This window comes from Aplidium turbinatum, chromosome 3 (genome assembly GCF_918807975.1).
Source record: "Aplidium turbinatum chromosome 3, kaAplTurb1.1, whole genome shotgun sequence".
In the NCBI taxonomy this organism is placed as follows: Eukaryota; Metazoa; Chordata; class Ascidiacea; order Aplousobranchia; family Polyclinidae; genus Aplidium; species Aplidium turbinatum.
The window spans coordinates 30761471-30785997 of NC_137474.1; the positions used below are offsets into that span (position 1 = coordinate 30761471).

General features: G+C 36.7%; 2 protein-coding genes across 2 annotated transcripts; both read left to right on the forward strand.

The window, feature by feature from the left end:
• Nucleotides 1–980: 980 nt before the first annotated feature.
• LOC145766311 (uncharacterized) lies at nt 981–18061 on the forward strand. The gene is made up of 3 exons (XM_082577991.1): nt 981–993; nt 1163–1294; nt 17807–18061. Exons 2-3 carry the CDS (start codon nt 1180–1182, stop codon nt 18037–18039), a joined length of 348 nt encoding a protein of 115 aa, XP_082434117.1. The 5' UTR covers nt 981–993; nt 1163–1179; the 3' UTR covers nt 18040–18061.
• Nucleotides 18062–22379: 4318 nt separating this feature from the next.
• On the forward strand, nt 22380–22963 carry LOC145766691 (zinc finger BED domain-containing protein 5-like). Its single transcript, XM_082578401.1, has 2 exons — nt 22380–22723; nt 22831–22963. Exons 1-2 carry the CDS (start codon nt 22380–22382, stop codon nt 22961–22963), a joined length of 477 nt encoding a protein of 158 aa, XP_082434527.1.
• The last annotated feature ends 1564 nt before the right edge of the window (nt 22964–24527 follow it).

The window sequence follows — 24527 nt, forward strand, 5'->3', positions numbered from 1 at the left end:
TTGATGCTAAGCTATTTATGAAAGATAGCAGAACCTATAGGGAATTGACTTAAACAATACAAGTTGTATTTGGCTGTACAATGTACAATGTACATGCTTCCCAGTGCCAAGTCAAGAAAAATTTGCAGCCATAGCCGTTCCCGGTAGGAAGTGGTTAAGAGTAGATAAAAACCGATTGTGGAAAATTGATATGTTTAATGTTGTTGCAGAGCAATGATTGTGGTGGCAGCAATGCGATGGAAAAGGCTGGGCTAGTTAAATGTATGGATTTCATTGAGAGATGTGGCTTTGATGTGCGGGTGAAACTTCTCGTTACTGACCGCCATCTACAAATCATTGCATATATCCGGAATCACATGCCAGAAGTTGAACATGTGTTTGATGTCTGGCATGTTGTTAAAGGTACAGTTAAAATATTGTCATAATGAATGTGACTGCTACTTCATGCAATACTGGTAGCTGACTGATGCTTTTTATTTCAATAGGATTTCGAAAACGCATGCTCACTGCAGCAAAAAAGAACCAAAAAAGAAGTCACGCAAAGAATTAAATGCATGGGTTCAAAGAGTAATAAACCACCAGTACTAGTGTGTGGCATCATCATCATCTGCCAATAAATCATTGATTGTTACCAAATGGATATCTATTGGACGACATGTAAGTAATGTCCACAGTCCACACGGAGAACTTGGCCCAGAAGAAGTAAGAAAGAAAAAGTGGATGAAACAGGGTACACTGCAATTACAAACGGTTGGCTTATTGTTGTATGTTCCATTGCAGTACATTGCACTTTGCAACAAGTACGGACTGGAGGCTCATGATACCTTCCTTGAGCTTGTCAACAAATGGCGACATTTGGCAGACATGGAGAAGCTAAGCGCTTTCCACCAAACCTCCTGTCTTGAAGCATTTCACAGTCTCTTGATACGTTTCACTCCGAAAATACAATCTTCTTGCAAAATGCAATCAATCATTTCTTGGGATACTTGCAAGGTTGGTTGAATACCGTAGCAAAGATTGCTATTCAAAATTAACTTTTGACATTCATGCTGCAAAAATGAGTTTCATTTTATAAATATGTGGATTTGTCAGAATGGAAATACTAACATGAAGGTTTTTATTTGCAAACGTCAATTTGAATTTGATCTACATTTATTGACAGGACAACTTATAGCTGCTATGCATTACAACGAAAATAGCAGCAGGTCTACTACTGGTTTTCGGATTAGTTATCCGAAAGCAAAACATAAAGGAGGCTATTTTCTGAAAAAGGTCAAAGCAAACCCTACTTGTCGTAAGTTGTCTATACAGCATAACTTTTTGAAATGAGTAATAACGAAAACTGCTATTTCATAGTATGTGTAGTGGCAGTATTTGATTAAGCAGGTGCGGTAAGGTAAAATGTGTGCAGAAATCAATGTGACTACATTTTTTTTATTTAAAATGCATTACCTTTTTAAAAATCATGTCAAAAACCTTTTGAAGATTATATTGCACAAAAGGGAAACATTGGCAGAATACCGAGAAGATTGGAAGAGCATACCCGTTCCCATGCATTTATGCTCAGACTTTGTGCGTCCAGATCTTTTTGATGCAACTGCAGCTTAATTTTCACAGTAAACCCGACTTAATGCAACATGATCAACATTTCAAAATGTGTCCACCTAAAAATTGGCATTCATCATCAAACGGATGTGATGATGATTCACAAACATTTTCCAAAATAAGTTTGTAGTTGAATTATATAGAGTGTATGAAATGTCTGAATCTGACAAAAGTTCTGAGATCGACTCCGAGGAGGATTTTAGTGACGTCGCAAAACATCTTCAATCTGGTGAATTGGCACCCTACCAATTCAAATCAGAGTACAGTGAATGCAGCATCTACGGTACGAAATTGCGAAATACAAGTTTGTACTATGAGTGCAAATTCAAAGTGCGTCATTGAAATTAGCTTTCTCGTTGAATGTTGCCAGGTTTAGCCCTGTGTAATAAAAAAGGTTTTGCTAATGTTTATACAAATGGGTGTATTGCCGGGTGTTTCCTGTTGTGTGACAGTAGAAGAGCGAACTGAAGCTGTAATACTACCATGAGGTGGAAGCAGAGCGCATGCAATCCTTGCTCAATGTGAATGGAGGCATGAATTGTGTGAAGCAACACCCAGGGTTTGAAGCAGTGTGTCCCAACCCATGGGTACTCGAGACTGCTCATAGCGCTGACATGCAACAATATTGACCAAGAGCACAGCGAGGACCCCAATGTAGGTTCGTTGGCATTTCTAACACCACAAATGCTTGGCAACGGTTTTTCCTGGCTACACCAGAAATTTCATGCCTCCCAGAAAAGTTTAAAGAGCAGTTTGGAGTCACTACTTCCAAAACAAAAAGTCACCTTGAAGCACAACCAGCCATCATCAGGAAAGAGCATGAAAACATGCAAGCATAAGCGAAATGCATCGTGTCTCTCCCTTTCGAGCGTTTTTGGGTCATTTCATGTCAAGTGATCCAGGCCAGTTAACCCAACCTCCGAGATTTTCTTTAAATTTCACATTTAGAAAGTTCAAAAAACTGTCATTTCAAAAAAAAAACGAAATTGGTGAAACGGAGTTGGTTACAACACTTTGAAATTTACCCCTGTTTGTAATCACTGAACTGGACCATTTATAATTGTAAATAAGCTTGTTTTTTAAAGTGTTATGTCTCCTTGGAGAAAATTTATATCACCTTAACAATTTTCAGGTTATAAAGTTACTCTAAAGAAGTTTATGCCTTTTGTTGCAATTATTCATTGGGGGTTATTGAGTGGGGTGGGTTTAAGGTAGGGCCGTAGGGGTATACAGCTACCGCAAAATAACTTCGGACCTTTTTGCGTACAGCAAATTTTACGACAGGTTTGCAGCTGTGCATTTTACATCAGATCATACGACTAACAATAAGCATTATGGCTAACAATGCAAAGATTGTGAAAAATGTGAAGAAGATTACCAAAGCAATATCAACGGTGTAAAATCTTGTTTCAGTTTTTTTTTCAGTCAAAAGTCTTAAAAAACTGTTTAGAGAAGAGGAACCCTAGAGGAGTTTATACTTAAGAATTTTGCATGCGTTATTTTTGAAAGTGAATTACTAGCTATGCCTGGAAAGTACACCAGTGATGAGGAAAAAGCTCGTATACTAGCCTGGAGGCAAGAAAAAGTAAAAATAAAGGTAATATGTCAGCATAGTGGAAGATCAAAGTCCACCATTATGAAGATTTTGGCTGATGCCAAGGAACAAAACCTCTCGTGCAATGCAGTTCCGAAGCATAAGTTTGGTGGTGGTAGAAAAAGAAAAACATCAAGCCGTACAGATTGCATAATGAAAAGAGAACTGGAAAAAAGCCCTCAACTGACAGCACTAGGCTTAAAAAATATGCACTCAGATCTGCTGGAGACCGTGACGATCTGAACAATCCAGCACCGCCTCCAGAAGAACTGGGTTTGCCTTGCCGCAAAGCTGCCAAAAACCTCTTATAACTGAGCGAATGAAGCAGAAACGTCTTGTGTTTGCAAAGAAATATGTCCACCGGACTACTGAGCAATGGAAGAGTGTAATGTTTTCAGATGAAAGCAACTTCCAGGTTTTTCGGATGGAATCCACCACAGTGAGGAGCCCTAGATCATCCAATCGCTTTGATCCTCGCTATACTATCCCAACCGTCAAACATCCGGACTCGGTCATGGTGTGGGGAAGCTTTTCTGGTGAAAGAGAAAGTTGCTAAGAAACGGCGAATAACTTCCAAGACGTTGATCGAAAAAAAATTTTATGCATATTTTTGAAATCAGCATTGAAAACAAATGCAGAAAAGTCACAATATAGAAGAAAACAAAAGAAAGTCCGAGGATTGGGGAGGTCTAATGCATAATTGGATATTTCAAACATAAATATCTCGACAAGCACACTAGGTAGTTTGTAGTTGTTGTAGGCTCAAATGAAAGGTCTTGTTGAGCTGCGTCTTTGGGAAAAATATTGAAGATGTCTCTTTTGTTTCTTTGATACTGTACAATTATTATTTCTGCTGTTTTTTTAGAGATTATAGTGCATAATATTACTAATAGCGCTAAGACAAACAATTTTAATCATGTAGAAATGCAGTATGGGTAAATTAATGAGTGCTGCTTGCCATTAAAAGGCTTATCCAGCACAAAAACAAGGCCTGATTCCTGTAAACACGCTGAGTCACTGACAGACGGTGAAAGGAAGGTTTTGCGTGTTCGACTGTTCGTGTTGTGGAAGACTTATGAAAGGAAGAATTTTTGCACACTATTTGTACATTCCACAAATATAACTACAATGACCGGTATCCTAGTCTCCAAAAGAAATGCTGTAATCCGAATCAAATTCACAGAAAAGTTGTAAAAAATCCAACTATGCGAACAATTACTTTAGAAAAATATTGAGCTGTTAAATCAAAAAGCAAGAATTGAAAATTGTATTACTTTAATTTATATTACTTTAAATTAATTTTGTATGAATTTTTTTACGTTGCTAAGCTGTTACAGTACAAGAAATGTTGGTATCACAACAACATTTAACCCTTTTTCTCGTGACGTATTTTGGCCAGTTGACTTGCGGACGGGGGGGTCGGTTTGACACTATCACTTTGAGCTCGTGTAACTCAAAAACTACGCAAGATAGATCAATCAAATTTTCACATGGTGTAGATAATTTATCTGACAACATAACATCGAAACTCTTTTGCAATTTGTTCAACAGCGCAACTTGAAAAATCAAATAATTTGTTGGTTGGTCATATTTTTTTATTTGACTTGAGAAATTGCTTCTTAATTAACTTATAATTGAGTGTGACGGGTTAATTCCATTGTGTAGATTTTAATCTCTTACGCGGAGACGTCGTCCACGCTTCAATGAAATCGTAATTGGCGTCCGACTCGCGTTTGCTTGTTGTTTTGCCGGAGGCATTGTAAAAAAAAATTGCTTTGTTTCAACATTTGCAGAGAATGAGACAAAATCACCGCAAAAAAACTACTTCAAGTTCATTTTGAGCCACATGTTTATAGTCTACACTTTTTCAAACGTGCTGTCATTACTTGATATTGGAACTAAATCAAGCAAATTTTTTTTCACATTCACACTGTCGAATTTGGTTATGCATGATCAAGAAACACTTTGTATTTCACAGCACATCTCAGGAAGCTATTTATTTGTTTTTAACATTATTTCAACGTCTAAAGAGGTTGAATCAATGTAAAAAGTGTCTGATTTGCTGTCTGGGTAGCGGTTGAATACAGAAAAGTAAGGTAGCCTAATGGTGTCACGTGGTATTTGAACAACAACCTATCCAAAGGTAGTGACTTGCTTCGATAGGAGCTTGTTCCATTTTAGGCCATCATGCACTCCAAAAACAAAGAGCGTCTAAAACTCCTGACTGATAAACTATGTCACGATGCATTACAAAAGTGATATGTTTCAATACTTACCAACAATGATCACTTTGAATGAAACAATTTTGCAAACAGTTGTCACAAAATGTAGTGATAATAATAATCGTTTAGTCAAATCGTGTTGGTAGGCCATAGAAGAGGTCGTTTGCCAAATGGAACTCCCGTTCTGCGTGACAAACTCAAAGTCGTGGCATAACGATACAAAAAATCTTTTTCAGGCCGAGTGCTATTGTCGTAAAAAAACAAAAAATCACTAAAGTGTTGACTTTTTCCTTGGGCAAAATTGAAGGTTATTGATATTTTAAAAATGCACGTTTGTGTCAAAATGATTGAAGTGTTTTTTTTTCATGTTGTTAACTAGATTTGCAAAATAACGTTTTCTACATTTTTTTTCTAATTTGTTGGACATGCATTTTGTGTCAAGTTATTTATTACGCATTAGAAGATTTCTTTCTGTTTAAATTTTGAAATAGCATTTTAGATGCAGTTTGCGGTTGATGGCGTTACTGCAAAAGCCATCTTTTGTAATTGACACACATCCAAAAACAAAAGACGCATAAACTACTGCTGGCTGATAGACCACGTCACAATACATCATAATGATGTTTTTCCGAACCGAAGACCCAGAAAACCAATTTTGTCGTATATTAGTTTAGACGTCTGCAGACGTTGAACCAATGACAAAAAGTGATTTGCTGATTTGAAACAAAGTGATTGCTGTTTCCAATGTGCAAACATTTTGATAAAAAGTAATCAAGTTTTGGCCACAGCTTTCTGGTCCATTCAGGCTACTATGGTCAATCAACTCAAGTTGCAAATAACTTGTTTTGTGTAAAGTCTTGCTTGTGAAAAAATCGAAGTAAAAACACAAAAATGAAGTAAGCTATATTTACAAAGTATTATATTCTTGAATGAACCATAGTTTAAAAAAAAATAGTTTGAACAGGTTTCATCTGATAGAAACTATAATTGATATCATCGCGAAGGATCAAATAGCTGCGAAAATCACTTCAAGCAATTCTTTGGGGCGATTTTCATTATGCAAACCAAGGTGAACCTCAATATACATATTTTTATGCCAAACGATAAAAATCGTTCTTTCTTTTTTTCAAGGACAAGGAAAACAATCCGTATAAAAAATAATTTAATTCAACATATTTTCCTTTTGTCAGATATGCATTTTGTGTAACAATGCTTTAGCAAAATTGCTGAGTATGGTATAGCGTTTGAGATGCAGTCAGAGAATTCAACTCTATGGTTGATGGCGTTATTACAAAAGCCAATCTTTTGTCACGGAAATGTATTCGAAAACAAAAAGTCACAAAAGCGGCTGACTGATAGATTGCGTTACAATACGTTACAAAAACGAGGCATTGATTTCAGATTTTTTCAACCCAACAAACAACTTTGCTCCAAATGACACAAACGTCCAAATTTATGCAGAAAAAGATATTGGCCTACACCGTTTTGTGAAAATAAGCTTTTGAAGACCAACATTTGAATGAAAAGTTTGAATTTATTGAGTTCGTCCTAATAGTGTTTCTGCTGAGATATATCAAAATTTTAAATCCTCGTAAAGAAAAAATAATTTTGTAATCTCTCAAGCAACTGCAAAATTACCATTTAGGTAAAGATTCAGTGCTGATACAATATGCACAATGTTTGTCAAAGCACAATAATTTAGCTGCGCGTGTTTTTCCACAAAAGCCAAGCAGTTTAGATAGTCTGTGTCAAGTTCTTTTCAGTATCCATCAATCTTTCGTTTTCATAAAACATTTTTACAACATCCATAAATATTCATGTGAATATAAGTGCACAGGTACATGCAAAAGTTTATTGGCGGGTCAAGAACGCACTCCTTGCTTTCGGACAAGAAATCAAGAAATATACTACATTAGTCTGTTTGTTTTATGAGATAAACAGAGTTTTGTCAAGAATTGTCCTACTGCTTCTTGTTATAAGTTAGAAACAAAATGTATTGGCCATAGAAAACAACGTAAAATTACATTTTTTTCAGCATAGCTTATCGGGTGCTCTCTTATAATTTCAAAGAAACTCAGATGTAATTAAAAGATTAATCAAAGCAACTCAAAACTTGAGTTTGCAAACAAAAGGCGGAATCATTACGGTTGAATGCTTTACAACAAAGCCAACTCATGAGATATCTGCGTCGCAGACCACGCACTGCGGCGCTCAGTAATCCTATTAATCCGTATAATTTGAAAACAAAAGGGTTAGCTAGTAGCTAGCTAAAATATCAGAGTATGTTATGAAAATTAGGGATGTGCCGATTACAGAATTTTTGCCGATGCCGATTCCGATTCTTAAATATTTGCCGATTCCGATGCCGATACCGATTCCGATGCCGATTCTTTGGTTAAATGATTAAAGCTGCTTTTAGTTGGCGCTTTACAAGTGGTTGCGATTTTGTTACAAGTTGCTGCCTTTGAAGTGTCTAAAAGCGTTCACTTTGTCGCCTACTCTAGACATACGGTAGTTGTTTACTTCTTGCGCGCTACAAAGTGGTGATAGACACGCGTTTTATTTGTTGCGGAAATCAGTGAAAAGAGAAAAATCGCCATTGCTCACAGAGTGCAAAATAAACGTAGCTTAATGCAGTATGCAAAATATTATCTTCTGCGGTTTGCAGTATTTTTCTCGCAGAATTCAAGAATCAAGAAGGTGCCAGAAACAACAAGAGAAAAAGACTAGAGTGTAAAAGAAAATGAAAGCAGCAGTATTGAATATACAAAAACCTTTAAAAAAGTAACACACCAGCCTTGCATTCAAAGTGCATCAATAGGCGAAAAAAGAAAAACATCTTGCGAAGAAATTACTATTGTTTTCCAACGCAGAGTTGCAGACAATCTTGTTGCTTAGCAAACACGTGAAGATTACCTGGTAGCTGGTTTGATTACGTTTGCGAAATCACACGATTGTTTGTTGAACGCATTAAGCGTAATAGGCCTATACTTGGAGTTCACTTCTCTCTGCTTAGTAAATTAACATTAAGCAACTTTCAGTGACTACGAATTTTACAACAATTAAACAATAATTACAAAGAACATTTCCGCTTTTTAATATTCAAAATTAAAGGCACGTAAATTAAAATGCAATAACATCAACTTTTCTCCAATTGCTGGAGTAAGTCTGTTCCGTTGAGGCGTAAAAATATTAAGGTATATTCTACAGATCAAAGAAAACTCCCTAATTTTGCCGAATGCCGACTAGAGCTGGGACAGCATTTGGCTGTAACATAGTCCGTTTCATGGGTTGAACAAACAATCGAATGATTATTGCGCAAACGAGGTAATCTTTTTTCACGTGTTTACTAAGTGACAAGATTAATTCACTGCAATTCAGCGTCTGAAAAGATATATATAACTTGCAACTTCACACGTTGTTTTCCATTGACGCCCTTTGTTTTTTTCTAAAAGCGTTTTGAATCTTTCAGACAGTTGCTCTCATTTTCTTTGCAGTTTATACTCCCTCGCTTTTTCTCTTCTTGCTTTTAGCGCCTCGCATACTGCAAGCTAATAACTATTACGTAATAATCCATTTCTCCTTCAACTTCCAACCGTTGTATAATCATTCAACTTTTATATTTTATCTGGTCTGATTTTCTCTTTGAACATTTTTCATCATTTCAAAGAAAGAAAGTATTTTGATCTCGTGCCTACTAAACAAGAGTTTACAAAATGGCGGACAATCGTCATAATTTAGACTACCGCTCTCCGAATGCTAGTTGATGCTGATGCGGTTGTTCAAAGAAGCCGTACTTTGATCGGTATTTCCACGCGCTCGCGCTACTTTTGATTAGAAAATTTTGATAAAGAATCGGAAAGAATCGGCAATTTTTTTCCGATACCGATTCCGATTCTCCAAAAATTGCCGATACCTGCCGATTCCGATTAATCGGCACATCCTTAATGAAAATCATGTAATATCTTTAAAACTATAGACAATAGCAACGTCATTTAAAGTAGAATAAATACTTGAATAATTTTTAGGAAAAGTCAAGAAATTTCAAAGCTGTGGATCGCGCAGTTCTTTAATGATATTGCTTTGAAAAGTACCAAGTCCCCACCGACCCCCCCCCCCCCCCACAGGAAATAGGGTTAAATTGTTAACGAAAAGCTTCAAGTCAGCTTAAAATTATTTTAAACCTAGACTTTATTTACATTTAATTTAGATTATCATTTATTGATAGTTCATACATTGTCTTTTTGAAGTGTTACTCTGTAGTTTAATAATTTTTTACAATTCTTTTTTAATGCTTTTTATTTGTGCTTTTCTAGAGTACTGATGAAGCCGCCTTTACGGCGGCGAAAGCTCTACTAATAAAATATTTGTAGTTACCGACACCTGGTTGCTTTTTTACTGATTGAAAATTGTGCCTGGGAAAAAGGTTTGTCTAAGATGCTACATGAATACCATGGGACATTTTAATGAAGATGCAAATTTAAGCACAAACAGTATATCAACTGACAGTGAGCTACAAGAAGTTCAATTTGAAGTAACTCTAGATGATTCTTTCAGTGAAGTTAATTTAAGTCTACACAGTTACACACTATTGCCCAATCACCAGTGAAGTTGCATAGCATACCCTCTGCTAGCAAACCAACATATGGCAAGTCTAAATTAGATGGAGTTAATGAAACGTTTCGTTCCAAACTGTCCAAGGTACTGAATGTCAATGAAGCTGATCTAAAAGATGACCACAGTAATAGTAATGTTAAAAATGACTGGAAAACAAAATCATTTCATAATATGATTTTTGAAATGTAACAAAAATTAGAGACTAGTGACAGCACAAGAGCTGAAAAGATACAGGTACCGGTACTGACACTGGCTCCAAGCAACTTATCCGGAGAAAAAGTTTGCAATATTTTTAATGTGAGTGAAGAACTGCTCGCATCTTGGAAAGTTCGAGTGGCGTGTGCTCAATGCCACTTCTAACAAGTGTCAAAGAAAAAGTTACAGGTTATTACCAAAACAATGAGAATAGTAGAACATTGCCAGGAATTTAAAGACCGTGTTAGTGCAAAAAACATCAGTTTGAGCAAAAAACGTTGCTGCTGTGCAGTGGCGGCTCGTGCCATGGGGCTGCAGCCCCACCTAAACGAGAGAAGAGGAGAAATATGTTTTCCGCTGTGTTTGTATGACCCAGTTGCTTTTTTCACTTAAGAATTGCGGATCGAAAATTGAAATATTTAAAGTTTCGTTTGGCAACACGAAGTTTGGGCAAACTCCTGTGCAGCCCGAGATTCTGGATTTCAGGCAATCTGATTGGCTAAAAATTATTCTTGAAGCTCCACCTCTTTTGGTATTTTACAGCAATTTTTCAATCTGTTGGGGCTGCATGAAAAACAGCCCCACCTAACCGAATAACTTTACAGACTTTTTAAAGTTAGTTTTTATTTCGCAGAGTAGCGGTGAGCCATGAATGTAGAAGTGTTAGCTGTAGTTAAGGTATTTAACAAGTTATAGGAAATGCTAGTCCAGCCTAGGGCATCTCAAAATCACTTGAGCCTTGTATGCAACCCCTAGGCTAGTCAAGACTAAGCTCAATACTAGTAAAGTTTGTCCCATAAGCAATACCGTGAGTTTTTGTAAATATAGCTTAGGCTAATAATGTTAGGAAATAAAGATTTTGGGTACCTACGGTACCATAGTACCTAAAATAAAAGTGAACTAAACCTTGCATCAACTGCAGGTCCTGTTTTTTCATCACATTTTTAACTCCGCACTCTGGTTTTAAAAATGAGCAGACTACTGCCAGAGTTGACTCCAGATTTGTCATAGATCTATGCATCCCTGATCATGTACTGTTAGTTCGAGGTACTTGTTGCTAGCAGTGCTGGAGTTAACTAATGTGATGCACTCAGCGTTTGTAAGTTGGTGCCTTTTTTAGGGCTATGAAAAAGCTTTGTATACTTTTTTAAACTTTTAAGAATTCTAGAATCTGTATGTACAATAGCAAATTTGTGTTGAAAAACAGTTGAAAACATTTTTTGCAACTTACTATCTCCAAATGTTGCTTTTCAAAATTGTACCTTGCAGTATTAGCCTACACAGACAGAATTTTGATAATTTTTTTTTACAAACTTAGAAGCTTCCTCTCCCTAGACAATGCAGTAAATGCATGCTGCCTAAACTTCACATAAATAACTCGTTCACTGTGTATAAGTGATGTCTGAATTAGTATTTTTTTCTCAGCTGCTTGATCATCTTAACAAGTTTATGCTGTAATAATGCAACAGCCTGGTGCTGGTAGGCTTTAAACTCAGCACATCTTGGTTACAAATTCAATGCACTGCTGTTACACCATGCTGCTAACAATAATTGTACAATTGCATAAATGCATAGGCTAGCAATAATTGTAACTTTAAATTTACCATATTCATGACTGCACAATTATTTTTCTTGTAAATATATAATACTTAAGGTTTTAATGCAATATTTAAAATGGATAATTCGATCACAACACTGAAACAAATTAGATTCCAATGTCTTCCATTGCAAGAAAGAATTGCCATCAAGTCGAAAGGACGACCCACTCCAAACCTGCACATTGCTCAAAAATGTGCCAGTCGACACAACCCATACACAAGGCGATTCAAAAGAGAAGTTTATGTGAAGTATGATTGGCTTTGTGGGTGCAGTGAACTAAATGCATTGTTTTGTTTCCCATGTTTGCTGTTTGAAAAAAAAAATGATGAGTCGTGGACAAAAATTGGTCTTACAGACTTGAAACATTTGCATGAGAAGGCTTCAAGTCATGAAAAATCAGGCTCACATATGAGTAATGCCCTCAGCTTAAAAACACAATGCTGAAGTATCAAGGAACCGTGCAGCAATGTCAAAAATCATAGACTATGTGAAATTTTGTGGGAAGCACGAGTTGCCCTTAAGAGGTAATGATGAATCTTCAGATTCCAAAAAACCTGGTGTATTCCTTGGATTAATTGAATTTGCATGCAACCTTGACTCAAGTTTTAAGGCCCACTTCAATTCAAGTAAGGTGTTCAAAGGAATTTCAAAAACCGTTCAAAACGATGTCTTGGAGTGTATTTTAGAAATCTGCAAAAACAGAATTAGGGAAGAAATTTCAAAATCTGATTTTCTTGCAATTATGTGCGATGAAACAACTGATGTGTCTGGTAAGATCCAAATGGTAATTGTGTTACGAAGTAAAAAATAACCCAGTTGAAAGGTTCTGGGGATTTTATAATCCTGTAAATCAAACTGCAAGTGCTTTGTCATCTATTTTGTTGCAAGAACTAGGCTTTTTACTTGGTAATAATGTTGATAAACTGGTAGCACAAACTTATGATGGTGCTGCAGCTCTAAGTGGTTCCAGAAATGGTGTGCAGGCATTAATAAAACAAGATTTCCCAAACGCTCATTTCATCCACTGTTATGCACATCAATTAAATTTGATATTACAGCAAGCTACCTCACAAAACTCAAGTGTCAGAATACTTTTTAATAGTCTCTCTGGAATTCCAGCCTTCTTTTCAAATTCTCCCCAAAGATTGGCTGCATTAGAGCAGACCACCAAGAAGCGTATTCCTCGGCCATCCACAACTCGTTGGACTTTCAAAAGCCGCACTGTAAATGCTGTTGCTGAAATGAAGGATGCTCTTTTGGAATGTTGTTCTAATTTGGAGCAAAGTCACTCATCAACTACTGGCAATGCAGCAGCTGGTATAAAAAAAATGCTGAATAATCCAGACTTCTCATTTTGGCTAAAAAAAATTTCAAAAGTAATGCCTCATGTCGACATTTTGTTTGCACAACTGCAATCTCGAACAATGGAGGCAATGACATCAAGAAAGTCACTGAGTAGGTTTGTTCATATGTTCAAGCAATACAAAAAATTAGATCAGATATCGACAAAGATTTTACCATGCCAGCTGCAAGCAGAGGTAGCTTCAGGACGACAGGTTATCAGAAGCTAAAGAAGTCTGTGATGTTGTTTTATTTCAATGCCAGGAAAGATTTAAATGTGCAAACCACTTGGAAGCTAGTAAGTTACTTTGCTTAAACAACACTTCAGAACATGTTAGCAATTTTCCAGCTTCTGCATTAGTTGTGTTGCTGCATACCCAATGTTGGAGAAAGAAAAGCTTAGAACTGAACTTACTGTGCTGTATTCCAGAGAGGACATGCATGCCGGACAGGTTTAGTGCAGCTGTTGTCATTAGTAAATCTCGAAGGTCTGCCGTCAACGTTTTCTGAGGTTATTAAGCTTCTTAAAATACTGATTACTACCCCGATAACAACTGCCGAACCAGAGCGATGCTTTTCTATGCTGAAGAGAATCAAAAGCTTTCTCTGTAATACCATGGCAACAGAAAGGCTTTCTGCTCTAGCCATTTTGTCAATCGAAAACAACATGATATATGGAGATAAAGATTTCAACGAAAAGGTCATTGAGCGCTTTGCTAGAGGAAAGGAGAGAAGGATGGAATTTTTATTCAAATGAGAGCACTTTAGTGTTACATTTTTAGGAGGGAAGGATGAAAAAGTTTGTATAGTGATTTTATTGTTGGTATTTGAAGTAAATACCCCCCTGCCAAATATGTTGGTGGTGCTAAGAATTTCTTCAATATTGTTTTCCGTATCACAAAGCTGTTTAATACACAAATTCGCACTATTGCACTATCTATGTTACAAAGAAATGCATATTTTGCACATCCAAAAAATGTTTTACTGGGAATGCTTAGCGATAATGATGAAGGCCTCCGAAGACTTGCAGTAAACAAGATCACAGCTATGCGTAAATCAAATGCACAATACCACATTCCAATTGACAATTTTGAAGGTGGATGTAAATGAACCCAGACCTCAAAGCACCAACATTGACACCAACATCAAATTGTTCCAAATTCCAGTTATCAACGTCAAGGCTAAATCATTTCACCAAATTGTCAACTTAAACCTCAACGATATCAAACAGCCGCCAGCAATCAAGAACTTGTTAGACCTCCTGAAAAATCTGAGAAAATCACCATTAAGGCTCTATCATCCTTGCCACAACCAGGCAGTGGAAAGACATGTGAAAGTAGTGACTGAAGCATCTGCTCATGGATTAAAACGTAGAGATGGCCTCATCAGACAAAAACTAAAGTCCCGCAAGCTGATGAAACTCTTTAATACCAAACACGATTTTAATATTTGTGCAGACTAATACTGTGTGATGCTGAAACCAGCGTTGAAGTTTTTGCGTTTTCAATATGGAGTTATGTGATACAAACCCTACAACAGCATGTCGATAAGAATGTGAAGGACTGATTCACACTAAGTGCTTTGACTCCTATATGACACTTAAAATACAAATTAGATATGCACACAATGAATTTAGTATATTTACTACCTTTGGGCTGAAAAGTTATCGTTTTTTAAACCTTAATACCGTTTTGCCTGAAAGACTTACAATAAATTCAAAATTCAGAAAAAATTACTCGAAGGATCAAGATCATAATGATGCACAGCGTTCTACAATCGAATTAGAGTTGAGTGATCTACATTCAAAAATGTGAAAAACGGCCCAACTTCCCCCACTCTCCCCTAATTCACGTTAAATAACTCACGGGGGGGAGGGAAAGTAAGTTAATTTTGGGTTGATTCAACGTTCGAGTCAGCACAAATCGATTTAATTTTCCGGCAAGTTATATTGCATAACAACAATGCCCAATAAGAAATTTACGTTTGTTTACATTAATTCGATATCTAACAACGTTGAATGATCATAAATTAACGTTAATTGCTCAACCAGGTACCCTAACAAATTAATAGCTCCTTGCGAGAAGATTGCCTCGATTTACATGTACAGTAACATAATTTCGGCACAATACTACGATCAACACAAAGTCTGTTTGATAAAGAACTAGCTGTCAGAATCGGAATCATCAGATTCTGTATCGGAGCACGTTATTATCGCGTCGTCACTGGATCGCATAGCTGCAAATCTACACCGTCTTCGCCGTTCGCAATGAAGTGTCCACGTTTTGCGGCTTTCGGGCTTTGATACCAATCCACACGCCTCTTTCTTTTTCGTAGAGCTCCATCAGGGTGTTGACTAAGGAACAAATCTATGGCTGTGCCATAACGATTGGAAGGAATGTCTAACCCTAACCTTACAAGCGCTCGTGTGGCTTCGGCATTTTTATTGCCGACGCTAATTTCGAAGACTGAATATATCGCATCAATAAAGTATATTGTGATGTCACTTGCATCCTGCTTATCGTCAGACATCAGCTGCTTGGTCAATCAACAATGTCAACAATTCAAGCATAGACAGTGTGATTTATCGGGTGCTTTGACTGCTTTCTAATCCTTTGTGATTAAAAGTAACAAAGTACTTTATTCACAAGGCCACTTGGGTAAAATTTTCTCTGAACGTCATGGCGGACAAATGCGGCCGACGGAAGGGTGAGACCCGGCGGACAAAATGTCTGTTTTTGTAGGTTAATCGCGGCCATGGCCGCGATAGCCGCCTTCAGTTTCGAGGCCTGCTTTTCACAAATTGCAACTGAGCACAATAAAAAACTTTCTTTCATGAAAGAGGCGAAAATGCATGTTGCACGCTGGCGTGATATTGAAGCACTCTACAATGAAGATCGTAAAACAGCATCCGTTTAACAAAGGTCACATACACAGCTGTGTAGGCCTACCCCAAGCCTTTGCGGAAAAAAAGTGTTCTTTTTGTTTGACAGATTTTTAACGAAAAGACTGTGGCTTCCCTTTCCACTTTGAAAAAGCTACTCGATTTTGTAGTGATGGCACTATCATTTTTGTTAAGCTCATCACTGACTGGTTCTACATGATAAATGTCAAGGATAGCTATTCTGCTATGAACATGCAGGATGAGTGTCGTCAGTCGTGGATAAAGGACTACACTAGTTTCAAGAAGCTTTGTAAAAATTTTGACGAGGTGTCCCCTTGAGCCTGGACAGGTGGTCATGATCGAATGAAATGACACGATAACAACTGCAGATACATTTGTTGTGTCAACAAGAACCAACATTCAGGCTGCACAGTGATAGCTGAAGGAGTATAATTCCAGTCATGTCCTACCTGGTGTGTTTGCTGATGAAGCGCTTGAAAAGTTCTTTGGCCAAGCCAGACAACGTAGTGGCGGTAATTTCTATATTAATACTGTAGACATCAAGGCAGCTGCTGAAACCAAGAACCTTCTTGCTCTTTTGAATGATTCTACCCCACAACTGTCTGGGTGATATTGAATGCGATTCCAACATTCATATTGACGATGATTTTCTGAATATTGCTGACACTGAAGAGCTCATTGCTTATAATGGCTCTATCAAACACAAGATTGTTTTTCTGGTTGGATATTTAGAACACAAAATTCGATCTTATTTGTCGGGAATTGAAAATGAAAATTTCTACGATGATGCAATTGATTCACCATTTCTTCAGAATTTGAACCGGGTGGACTGATGATACACAAACTTTCAACAGTTCATTTTGTTTATTCAGTACATCCATATCCACCTTAAATAGCTAGATTTATACAGATAGATTTTATATTTTATGAATCTATCTAAAATCTATCCATAATATCTATTTAAGGTGTCTATGAGTAGGCTACATCACATGTTTGAGAAGTAGAACTTCCACTGCTGTCGAATTCACGTAAACCAAATTTTAGCACATATCAATTGCCCAAATGCTAGAATTAAAGCATCTTGCATGATGGATGTCCAATATTCTCTTGAAAGGATTTGTTCTGGACAAAAGCGACTTGCTTGTGCAGGAGAGAAACTTTCTACTTAAGTAGGCCGGTAATATGCAGTTACACTGTTTTTAAAAAAAAATATGGCATTAAATTAGCTCACAGCTGACGAATAACTTTATTGAATATAGGCTACTCATCTGCTCCGATATAGCCTAGCCCTAGGCTGATGTCATTGATGTACCTCGAACCAGTTTGCAGTTTTAAATCTTATACATTTTAAACGTATACTGAATGTTAATTCAAATTCTTGTTCTATTGACTAAAGTAAAAAAAAACACCCATTTTTGCCAAAATTGTAATATTTTTCAAAAACAAGCTTCAAAAGACCTTTCATTGATATTTTAGAACAAAACAAGTGTGAAAAATGGAATCCTTGCCCCCCAAAACCCTGTAACAGACATCAAAAGCAAAGTTTTATGAATAATTGATACCACCTTTTAGATGGACCCAAGTTTGGATTTGGGACCCAAGTTCCAAATACCGAGCATAGCAGATACTGAATTCATAGTTGGTCTACAAAGATATTAGGCATGGTGCAGCTTGCTGTAGTTTACTCCAGTTTAGACTAATGCTTGTTGATGAACTTATTTCTTCATGCAGTTTACCATGCTACAGAAAAGGTCGCCCCCATAGCCTTCCCGCCCCTAGCCGTCTCAGTAGCAGGCATTTTCCTGAAGTATTGCCACCCACTGAGAAAGAAAAGCGACAGAAGAGATGTGTGGTATGTTACTCTCATGGGAAACGAAAAGAAACAATTTATGTATGTGATACATGCAAAGTCCCTCTGCATTGTACCGTGTTTCAAACTTTACCATGTGCAAAAACAATATTGAGCAATTTTACAGCCAATATGTATTGACAGTGTAATAAAAATTATTTCATTCGTTGTGAGTGATATGTTGGCCTTTTGTTTGCATTTATTTCGGGCTCTGAAATCGCAGTTTTCTTACATATGCTCCCTAATGCGGAAAGTTAGCGCGGCCGATTTTGCCGTAAACTTAATCCCTGTCAGTGAACAATTCCGTTTGCAAGTGATTAATTAGACAAAGACTAGAGATGCAATGGGTTAAATAATGTAGCAAATCTTATTAGCTTAATGGAGGCTAGCTGCGACAGTCTTATAATATTTTAAGTCAGCAACGATGGTAGCACAATAAAGCTAATGGAGTGACGTTAAAACCAATTTTGAGCCCAGTTTCTCCCTGGTTAGTGCTTACCTAGTACAAACTCTCCTCGTTAGTCTTTATTGTGCTACCATCATTGCACAGTGCACACTTGTGGTAAATCTTAAAATAGGTAGAAACAGGGGAAATATTTTTATGTTGATGAAATAGTCACTGAAAAAACAAACCATTTCACAACCGATTTTGACGTGCTGCTTCTCGTCAGGTGGAAGCAGAAGAAATGACCCTGTGATGGGAAAATGGGCAAAATACAATAAGACATTTCAAGACTGTTGGTTAAAAGAACAGCAATTTAAAGGTTGATTAACTGATGTGAAACATGATGGTACAAAGGCATTCTGCAAGGTATGTCAAGTGGAGTAGAGAGCTCACAAAGCTGATTTAAAGAAGCATGGCAATACTGAGAACCATGTCAACCATTTGTCACACAATACGCGCCAATCATCCAGCAGTAACTATTTTGTTTCAAGGGTGCGTACTGAATTAGGTAAAAGGCAGATGTTAATAAGGGGTCCTAAAGTGTGGCATGAGGTCCCAGGTGATCTCAAAGGTCTTTCTCCAACTTCTTTTAAAAGAAGCTTTAAACACTACTTTCTTGATTTAAACGCCACTGTTGAATAATAACTGTTTTGTCTATATCATTACATTATTCTATTTGCTCATCTCTTTGGTATACGTTGCTTTTTATCTTTTTTACTGATTAAAATTGTCGATTGATATCTCTTAAACTCCACTCACAATTAATTCATTCAGTAGCACGGTAAACCTGCTTAGTTTGTTTGCTTTTTTTTTTTTTTTTCTCTCTTTTGCATAATGAAAACATGTGTATCTGTATCACCAAATGCTTGATTTTCTTTTTTTGTATGTGTGTTTGTGTATTTACTGTATATATGTTATTTAGGCCTACATCACCAAGCTTGAGGTGGCTGCTGACTAGATGACCGTTATTGTTATTATTGTATACTTTGTATTCTTTTCATGTTTGTGTTTGTGACAAATAAATGAACTGAACTGAAAAAAAAAAAAAAAAAAAAAGATGACTGAAAACAAACCCTTGAAAACGTTTTTTCCAGCAACAAGGGAGTTGACAAAAAAATTAGAAGTACGATTAGCTTTGCATGTAGCTTGCCATTCTGCCATACAAACTGTTGACCATGTAACTGATTTATTGAACAAGGAAATACCATCTTCTTCAAAGCCTGAAATTTTAAGGCTTCACAGAACCAAATGCATTGCTATCATCAAGAAGGTGATTGCACCACTGCACCAGTACTACTGAAAGAGCTTGTTAATGTTAAGGATGTGAAAGATTCGTCATTTTCTCTCATTAAGTCTTTTGAAATTCATTTAACCCTTTTAAATACACTGGTACATATAGGTACTACAAGTTAATTTTGCTCTTGTGCAAGCAGTGTTTTACCTATCAAGTCAGTCCAAAGTTTTAAGTTAACCTTTAATTGGACTTCAATCTAGATTAAAGTGCGAAATTTAAGTTAAATAAAAGTTTGGAAACTCTGAGCACGTGTTCGCTAGATACTGGTGTTTGAATTTATGCTTTTTTGACAAGTTGAGGCAACAGGCTTTTAGGCTATGCTGTGAAAAGATTTGAGTGTGTTTGTTTACTAAAGTTGAACTAAGCATCTTGCAAGGGTATCGAGAAGACATTTCTGACTTACAAACACGTTTTTTGTGACATAGTCAGCCGTGAGAACATTTTTGTTGTTGTTGTAGTTTTTTATTTGGATTGCTGTTACATTTTTTAGTAATTGTTTTATAATGCAACTAGAAAGTTTTTGTTTACATAAAGAGTGTCATTATTGTTGTTGGTGGTCAATTAAACGTTCTCTTCAGACTTATGAAATTATTTCAGGATATAAATCCGATAAATTAACCTTTAATTGGACTCAAGCTATATTTTTGAGGGACTTGAGATTATGCCACAGTCAAGAGTAAAACAAAATGCATAATTATTGCTTGTTTTGTTGTATTTACCGTTTGTATTTGAATAATAGTAGCCTACATAATTATATTTTCTATTACAGTGTCAGATGTCATCACAAAGCAAAGTGTTCTATTTGAAACAGGCAGAAATAGACAGAATACTGTTTTGCAATGAAAGCGACAACGAAAATGGTCTTGTTCTAGATGAAAAAGATTTAGAATTTTTGGAAAATGATGTCGTACAAGTTGAAAATACTGGCTGTATTGATGAGCCGATTGAAGTTATTATTGACCCACCAGATGTACCACAATTAGAGGATGATGTAACATTTCATGGTCGAACAGAAGATGTGGGAACTATATCAAATGAAAATACTTCTCTCTAGAAAAAGGTACCTCTGAACGAAGCAGCTGCCCTCTCCAAAGATGATTTATCCAAATATGAGTATGGATAAGTTCTTGATAATGTGATGAATAATAATTCAACTACATATGAAATTTTTGACTCCATTGCAAGTTTTGAACAGTTTCTGACAGAAATTGTAACATCTCAGACAATGTTATATAGTCTGCAGAAAAGCCATGTTCTTTCTGTAGACTTGGAAGAAATGAAAGATCCACAACATTCAAATGCAAAGCAAGAATCAGTAGAGCATGGTATAACTGGCCATAGCTACATGATGCCAGCTTCTTTTTCTGATACTGATTCTTCCATTTCAATTGAATCAACTATATCATCATCTAAACAGTATGAAGGTTTTACTTCAGGAAAAGCAGACTCACAGGTGGAACAAAATAGATGTAGTTGGCCAAATCTTTCAAGAATGCGTGAGCGGTACCAAGTCTCTGATAGAGCTGGTTCAGCACTTTCCAATGCTGCATTACAGGATGTTGGACTAATAGATGATGAAGATAAGAGATTGGTGATAGACAGAAGTCAGTTAAGACGTGAAAGAAACAAATATCGCGAAGAGATACGAGAAGAGGAAACAAGGCATTTTGCATTAGTGAATGGAATATACATTGATGGAAGACAGAATTCAACACAAATGATGCTTCAAGCTGAAGGTAAATGGTATAAGACGATTCACCTAGAAGAGCATTACGTTGTAGTGGGGGAGCCAGGTGAGTTCTATTTAACTCACCTTGCTACAGAAAATGGCAAAGGGAGAACTATTGCATTAGATCTTTTTAATGCAATTGCAGAAATGGAACTGAAAGAAAAACTTTCAGTGGTTGGTACAGATGGTGCTGCATCGATGACTGGTGCAAATAATGGATTTATTAGAAGCTTGGAAAAACTACTTCAGCGGCTTTTGCAATGGGCAATTTGCCTGCTACACTGCAATGAACTTCCTTTGCGCCATGTCTTCATCAGCTTAGATCAGCGGTTCCCAACCTGTGGGTCGCGACCTCAACTGGGGTCGCTTGACAATTTGCCTGGGGTCACCCGGGGCCTTCCGAAAAGTTTAGAATTTCATTAGTTCAGAAATTTAGAAAGTTAACTCTTAACAATGGGCAGCTCACCACAGAGTGCATTGCGATATTACTAGAGTCTAGTAAAAATTGCGATTTTACCATGGTTTGTCTAGTAACCAGACAAACCAGAACACCCTGGGCAAAAATAATGCATTTTTTAAGCAAAACTTGAACTTGAGGTCGCAATTTTTGTTGACATTTTTGAGAAAAAAGTTAAATTTTCAAACATTTAGCAGCTAGGACGCAAGTTGAGAGCTAGGCTATTATTTCTGCATCAGTTGATAGCCTAGGCAAGCCAGTGTAGGCTCAGTGGCGTAGCAGCCACTTGGCGGTTCTGGCTCTGCGCCAGGGGCGTCTTCACACTAGTGTGAGATGGTTGTCCAGAAGCAAAGTTTTGAAACGTGTTTTGATCTTCGTGATGAATTAAAAACATTTCTTAATCAAAAATCTAAACCACCGTTTGAAGCACTTTTCGGCGACACAAACCAACTTCACAAAATTGCTTACTTGGTTGACATCTTTGCAATTTTAAATGAGTTAAATTTGTCTCTCCAAGGACCAAATGCAACATGCCTAGATTTGTCAGAAAAGATCCGAGCATTCCAGTTGAAACTTCAACTTTGGCAAAAAAATTGGATGAAAATAGAATTTACATGTTGCCGAGCTTATCTGCTTTCTTTAAGGAAAATGATATTGAACAGGAAACAATGAATAGAACAATACTTTCTGTCAAAAAACACTTCAAAATTCTTGAGGAAGAAATTTCAAGGTATTTTCCTAATTTACCTGACACACCATTTGCCCTTGCTAGAAGCCCATTCACCATCAGAGTTGAAGATGTTCCTGAGAATGCACAAGATGAGTTCATTGAACTCATTACCAGCGATGCAGCAAAAACTGATTTTTCTTCAATGTCAGTTATCAAATTTTGGATCAAAAGTTTGCAGTCATATCTCGTTCTGTCTGAGATCGCATTGCGCCTGATTCTTCCTTTTCCAACAACATACCTTTGTAAAACAGGCTTTCAAGCTTGTTGGTTACCAAATCTAGATACAGGAGCAGACTTGATGCAGAAGATGATCTGCGTAGTGCTCTTGCAAAAACTGCTCCAAGGATTTCAGATCTGGCTAAAAAGAAGGCAGAAAGGCACTGAACAAATTGTTGTGTTGTTTATTTATTTCTTTAGAAGTCAAATTTAATATATAGCCTAGTAGCCTACTAGTTAGCTCCAAAAGTGCAGTGAAGGAGGATCAACCCAACTAATTTTATCCTTGGGATCATCGCAACTTGGCATATGTTATAAAAGAGTCACGGCACCAAAAAGGTTGGGAACCGCTGGCTTAGATGGTACAACTACAGTAGAAGCCCAGATAGCTTTTGTGGACCGATAGGGAAGGAATTTAACATCAGTGTCTCAGATAGGCCAGTGGAACAGTTTAAGAAAATTTCTAATCAAAATTTTCCAATCTTGAGCAATGAAGTTATTGAAAATCTTAGCTCTGATCAATATTACAGCTTTAGAATATGCATGCCGGTAATGCTTGGTGATGTGGACATGGATCTGCAACTCTTGAAAGTTGGACCACTCATTCATTCCAGATGGATGACCAATGACCATTGCCTGTAGAATACTATGGTACCGTATTACACTTCTACCAAACCTTGTTCAACTTTGATCTATTTAGCTGAGTTTTAAGTTCAAATTTACTTTCCAACATGGTTTCAAATTAAAAAAAAACATAAACTAACAGATGGTCCGAAAAATTTCTTCAATCTTGTCAGAAGAATAGTTCAGTTCCCTAATCAAAAAGTTAAAGATATTGCAAAAGAAGTCGTCCAAAGAAATTCATTTTTTGCACATCCTGAAAATGTTTTGTTTGGTATGCTTGGTGACAATGATGAGGATGTACGAAGAATTGCCGTTAACAAAGTCCTGGTCATAAGAGGAAGTTTAGAAGACTTTACAATTGATGATGAGGGTTTCAGTGGAGGGTATATTGAACAGAATGATGAAGATGAGTCTGTAATGCGAACATGGCACAACTATGCACAACCTTTTACCATGTTCTGTCGCTTAGTTCTTTTTAAACGTACTATCTTTACACAGAGTCAATTTGTACGTATTGCTTTAGCCATTTGGACTTTAACCTTGCCTATCATTATTTTGTCATAGTTAGTTTCATATAGCTTAGTTTCAATTTGCCGTAGCCTACAGTATAACTTTTTAAACAGCATTGTACCAGTTAGTTTTGACCAGTATCTTAGTTAGGCTACTGCAGATTCATTTATTTATTTAATAACAGTTTTTTAGGTAATGTTTTTGTATGTTTGCTTTTTAGGCACTAATGATGCTCTACAGTTGTAGAGCAAAATGCATGCCATAAATAGGGCTCTGCTGATTCTCCTAATCTCCATGCATATTGGATATAATTTAGATATGAAGAGGAAACAAGGTTATCCAAAAAAACATAAAGAAAACAGATGACAAATGAAATGGCCAAGATCGCACTGATGGAGGAAAATGTGATGAGCAAAATTATATTCAACAAAGGAGTGAAAAAAACGATTGTTGTATAGAAAAAATTTGGACACCCTCAATGGTAATGACTAAACCAAAATTCGATAAAATGTGTACGCTTTGTTTAGAAATTAGATAATTATAAAACTTAAAGCATATCAAAAAGAATAAATATTTTAATCTTTTTTTTTGAAAGTTT

Excerpts from the sequence above, each read along its gene's own strand:
- LOC145766311 (XM_082577991.1), top strand. The coding sequence starts at position 1,180 with ATGCATTACAACGAAAATAGCAGCAGGTCTACTACTGGTTTTCGGATT. Across the intron at positions 1,295-17,806 it reads CAAAGCAAACCCTACTTGTC|TTTACCATGCTACAGAAAAG; the intron begins GTAAGTTGTCTA and ends TTCTTCATGCAG.
- LOC145766691 (XM_082578401.1), top strand. The coding sequence starts at position 22,380 with ATGCCTAGATTTGTCAGAAAAGATCCGAGCATTCCAGTTGAAACTTCA. Across the intron at positions 22,724-22,830 it reads AAAACTGATTTTTCTTCAAT|GCTTTCAAGCTTGTTGGTTA; the intron begins GTCAGTTATCAA and ends TTTGTAAAACAG.